General features: G+C 37.6%; 1 protein-coding gene across 4 annotated transcripts in view; it reads right to left on the bottom strand.

Moving 5' to 3' along the window:
• Positions 1–1,727: 1,727 nt before the first annotated feature.
• Positions 1,728–6,000, bottom strand: part of PRLR (prolactin receptor) — a 2,068,968-nt gene continuing 2,064,695 nt past the window's right edge. For all 4 annotated transcript variants that reach the window (XM_044070113.1, XM_044070132.1, XM_044070123.1 and 1 more), the window contains one exon: positions 1,728–3,493. In XM_044070113.1, the coding sequence (XP_043926048.1) occupies positions 2,456–3,493 (1,038 nt within the window). In that variant the 3' untranslated portion in view covers positions 1,728–2,455. The remainder of the gene's footprint in view (positions 3,494–6,000) is intronic.

The raw sequence follows: 6,000 nt of genomic DNA, 5'->3' as shown, positions 1-6,000 counted from the left end.
TGGGGTGGGGCTAATAGACGGCTAATTGTCTTGTAGTTGTTTACTAATTTCACTATTAACTACACTCTTCTAGTATACTTCAGACTCACAAAATCAAACAAAATGTAAAATTTGTGCAAGTATTTTTACATTCATCTACTACACTGTAAAAGTAACTAGGAACAACTAAAAATAGTAATGTTAAGTATGTAGGCTTTTCAAGCAGGATACTTCAGTACTTACAATAAGGCTTTACACATCTTTTTGTCTCACAGAAATCCTGTTTCACTGAAAATGACTTTATTCACTTTTCAAATCATGTCCAAAACATGTATAGGACTTACATTGATATTGCACACAGAAGCAGAGACAGTTTAATACATTCACATTTTTATAAAAATACAACTTTGATAACATGTTCAATTGAAATACATGCTATTGCCTACATTAAGCAAAACAAGTATCATTCATTGATCCTGATTGGCATCGCAAAAGTTTAAATCAGTTCCCTGATTTTCTTTTTGGTAACTTTCTTAAGTAGAGCACTAACAACATTCCCAAAAATTTTAGTAATGACTCCTTGTATATTTAAGTACTGAACACAGCTTATGCATCCTGTGAGGTGTATTTTATTTAGCTTGTCTGCTATGTTACCTGTTACTTACGTTTTTACAATTGGCATACAGCTGGACTCAGGTTTTGACAGGCATGAAATAATCAGTGACACTGGACTACAGTTCATTTGGATTCCTTTCCTGCATCTCCCTTTCTGTGCTGCATGATTTTGCAGATCTCTTCTTGTGACATAAACTGCATATTTCAAGAACACAAAAGCATTGCTTCTGCTGCCAAGGGAACTTTACACTTTGCATTACTGTATGATGTAGCAAACTAGAACACATTTCAATTGTTTTTCTACATGGGAAATTGAAACTGTTGTATTTTGTATAATACAAAGTACAGATCCTATCTTCATTCATTCATCCTTTCATTTTAAGCACTCACTTGATGACACTCAGTGTTGTTAGGGTACCAGTCTTAACAACAATGGATGTAAGGTATAGAAGCACTGCTGGACAGGATGCTAGTCCATTGAGGGAAATAGAGGCACACACACACACACACACACACACACACACACACACACACACACACACACACACACACACACACACACACATGCACGCACACCAGACAAACACACGCACGCATGCAACCATGCACACGCACACACACACACACACACACACACACACACACACGCACGCACACACACACACACGTGCGCACACTAGACAAACACACGCACGCATGCAACCACACACACACACACACACACACACACACACACACACACACACACACATGCACACATGTACATGCCCACAGACACACACACACACACACACACACACACACACACACACACACACACACACACACACACACACACATACATGCACGTACACTAGACAAACACACATGCACACACACACACAACTATGGTGAATTTCAAATGTTCACAGATTTAACTATTGGTGTGTTACCTTGGATGACACAGAGACCCCATGCTGAAATAATTTAACAGGATTATGAAGCAAGTTATAAACCAAGTAACAAAAAACATGACTTGTGTGTGTGTGTGTGTGTGTGTGTGTGTGTGTGTGTGTGTGTGTGTGTGTGTGTGTGTGTGTGTGTGTGTGTGTGTGTGTGTGTGTGTGTGTTAGTGTACACACAACAAACTACTGTGTTTGTGTAGATATATATACATGCATACATAGGTGTGTGTGTGTGTTGGTGTATACACAACAAACTACTGTGTCTGTGTAGATGTATATACATGCATACATGGTGTGTGTGTGTGTGTGTTTGTTTGTTGGTGTATACACAACAAACTACTGTGTCTGTGTAGATGTATATACATGCATACATAGGGGTGTGCATGTGCACTCGCGAATGCGCGCACGTGTGTGTGTGTGTGTGTGTGTGTGTGTGTGTGTGTGTGTGTGTGTGTGTGTTGGTGTATGCACAACAAACTACTGTGTTTGCGTAGATGTACATACATGCATACATAGGGGTATATGTGTATTTGTGAGCATCCTCACTGACACTTAAACCCCTAAATGGACACAGATACTAGCATTAAGTACTTATACATACTACTTGCTCAGCACTCCTTTTTTCTGACAGGTATAATGACAGAATGCACTACTGCAGTTTTAACCTTACAGAGTAGGGAGATGCGCATTGGGTTTAAAGTGTCATGTAAATTAAACGTAAATGAAATGTAGAATAAAAAATTAGAAGAATCTAAACACATCATAGCAAAATATTTTGTACTATTATCATATCTTCAAATATTTTCAAGTGAGAGGACATAAACTTTCAGATGAAGAAAAATATATGGAACTGTAATATTAAAATTTATAGAATCACTTTCAGATTATATTTTGCACAGTTAACAGTGAGTCAATATTTAGCTGAAGTGTGGTATAAAAGAAGTTGGATCCACGTAACCTGGTCCAAAACTTTGCAATGAGCTGCCACAGATGGCAGCAGGATGGTCATCTTCTGATTCCCCTGGTGGCCACTGAGTAATGGCACAAGATGCTTTTTTCCCTACTTCTTGAGGTTGGCAAGGTGAAGCACTTGTGTCTTGCATTATCAGGAGAACATTATTGTCTACAACAGCAGACACTTTGGTGTATTCCTTGCTATTTCCGGCTGTGGGCTCATTAACCACCGGAGCAGTTTTCTCCTGTTTCTTTGATCGTAGTATCAGTATGTCATTCTGGTTGACCTTGTATGTTTCTACGTAATCTGTTTGCTCTGCTGTCAGGAAAGGTGTTTTCTCATTAGGTGAAATCCATGTTGTCACCTGCTCAGGGGTAGTTGTGGAATGCAAGCATTTTGTATTACTGCTCCTTGTGGATTTTTCTTCTGGAATTATGCTGGCCATTTGAGAGTTCTGATAAGTTTTGGTCTGTTTTTTTTCTTCAGGACCGTTTCGAAATGCTGAGACATTCAAGTTCATTGCACCCAGAGCCATCTTGCATACTTCTGCAAAGCTATGATAAGCAGGTTTCTGAGTCTGACATGCTGGAATCAGAGCTGCGGGCCAAGTATATGCTTTTGCACTTGAGCCATTCCAATGTGCATGTTTTCTACCTGAGGAAGCATTTTTCTTCATTTTGTGGCTGTCTTTTTTTAGGGCAACTTCCTTTCCTTTGTTGTTTTCATAATGACCTAAAGCACTTGCATTGGCCATTTCGCTGCACTTCTCTGGTGGTATAAGGGAGGGGCTATCACAGCTGCCCCGCCCTGAATCATTATCTGTTTCATTGAAAGCCACACTGATTCCATTCCATTTCTGAAGTCCAGCATTACTGCTTGGCACATGAATGTCATCATTGTCATCTACTTCTATAAACTCTACCAAGAGGTCATCATAGTCTGAAATTGGGGGAAAACTCTGACAGCCAAGAGCACTCAAGAGATCTTCAGATTTTCCACTCTAATAAAAACAAAGAGAAAACAGCATTTCAGAAAACTGCAAGCATTTTATCACATTCTTAAACAGTCTTCTTTTAAACTATCTGCCAAAATTCATGCTTGTTTCCAATATTGTTAAAGTCCTTTAATTAATATGAAAATGTTTTACCACACATAGAATAATGACACTTTTTGGTCTTAATTAGAAGTAATATTTAGATACATTTCAAGCTAATTTTATTGTAAAAGATTTAGTTATTCAGGTCAGATTATTTACTTTGCCACTTCCTAAATTGAGGATTCAAAGTCCGGTGACACAGTTAATAATATTTTAACATGTTGCTTTTCTTGCACTTCATGGAACATCTTTGTTTTTTAATATTCATATTGTAAACATGCTTATACTACACACACACACACACACACACACACACACACACACACACACACACACACACACACACACACACACACACACACACACACACACACACACACACACACACACACACACACACACACACACACACACCACTTAGTACTTAGTAATGTATTAGTTGTTTCTCATTATATAGAAGTGACCACTTCAGTGTTCATTCCACTGCTCTGCAGTCTTGGAAATGAACCCATGTATTTCCCACAGAAAGAAGACACGCACACATGCAAGCATATAAACACACTCTCATTTATCAGCTACAGTATGATATTTTGACTACCAACACCTGACTTTATCCAATGCATGTGAGACTTTAGATTAGCAACAGATTATTTATGTATTTATTTTTGTTTGCTAACAGGGTAATCCCGCTAAAGCTCAACTGTCTTAGAGGTGACCTTGATGGAGTCTAGTTAGATAACTTAGAGTCCAAGAGATGACAAATGGAAGATGAGGAAATCAAACTCTGGACTGGAGAATGAAGCTGTTAAATGACACCTAGCTTTAACCTTTCATGATAAATTGTCAAATCACAGTCATTTAGAAGGAAAAGTGGGATTTGCAGTGATATGGTGCTTCACATCGTAAGTTCAAGGATGCATCATTGGTGAGACAGTGATTTTATGTGCAGATGGGTCAGCTCCATGATGCAAGTTTATTTCCATGAGTGTAATGCTATGAGATGATGGGTCCTAAGCTGCATGAATGCTCATATTTTTTATTCACTGAAATGAACACTGACCAGTGCATTAATGTAGTCTTTGTCCAGTTTTCTTACTTCTGAAAACTTTGATTAACATCTCACCCTAAGGAATTGCATGGTACTTCACATCTCATAGTTCATTTATACAGCAGTCTTTGGACTTCACACTATAAAGTTATTTACAGTTAATGAATATATCACTACTCAACATATGAACTGACTGGTATAAGGTCGAATGCATTCAGTCTTGAGACCCATGTCACACAGTGCAAACATTCAAAGGTGGCAAGTTCAGTCCTGGCCTATGCCATCCATATCATATGCACTTTGCATGGGAACATCTTATTCAGTTGACTGCATTTTAGCCAAATTCTGAATTTGGCAAATCAGTCCAGTTTTTACTGGATTCAGGCAGGGAGCATGGAGTCATTGGGATGGCTTGTGTCTTCTTACATGGTGGTGTAATGACCCTAAAGTTGATTGAAGTTTTGTTCAACAGGCCTGCAGAGGTTCATTTATCAGCAGTATATATTACTACACCCTGTATGCCTTGTGCAATATAAATGGTGACAGCTAATGATTTCAAAACAAAGGATGCTGCAGGAAGCAACTGGGGAAATTGCTAACTGAAACATGGTTGAATTCTATTACAGCAGGTCAATGGCCATTACCTGTCATTAAGCAACAGATGAGGTCAGTCACTTTCATTCATAGGCACAGTACTTGCTCATTATAGCAATTTTATTGATTGTATACATAAAATATGTGTGTATGTTTGTGCGTGTGTGTGTAGATATATATGTATATATATATATATATATATATATATATACATATATATATATATATATATATATATATATATATGTATATATATATATATATATATATATATATATATACATAAATATATATATATATATATATTTATATATATACATATATATATATATATATATATATATATATATATATATATACACACAGATATACAACTTTGATTTCTTACTGCAGTCAGCAAGGCCAAGTTTAGGTGAAATGAAGCCCTAGGCAGCAGACTCTTTGGTCTGTTTGTTACACACTGGTCCCCATGTCCCTGCCAATTATCCTTCTCCTGTTTTCCCCTAGTTCGGTATTGCACCATCCAGTGAGATTATTTCTTTCTTGTTTTTAATACTTTCTCTTACTTTTTAGCACTTTCCCTTTAACACACTCTACCTAGCCAAGACTCCACTTTAATAACTGTAGAGGAAGTAACTGAATTAAACTGGGGGTTTGGGGCTGCAAGGCCATAGGACTCTAAATTCTCAGAGGTATATCTTAGAGCTTGTTTGCAGCACTTTGCTCCAAAGGTGGCCCAAACAAAAAATCATGAGTAAGGAAGGAAATA

Source organism: Protopterus annectens, chromosome 1.part0 (assembly GCF_019279795.1).
Source record: "Protopterus annectens isolate FY-2018-M chromosome 1.part0, PAN1.0, whole genome shotgun sequence".
Classification (NCBI taxonomy): domain Eukaryota; kingdom Metazoa; phylum Chordata; order Ceratodontiformes; family Protopteridae; genus Protopterus; species Protopterus annectens.
The sequence above is the reverse complement of the archived record's forward strand: the minus strand, read 5'-3'. Positions and strand labels throughout refer to the sequence as shown.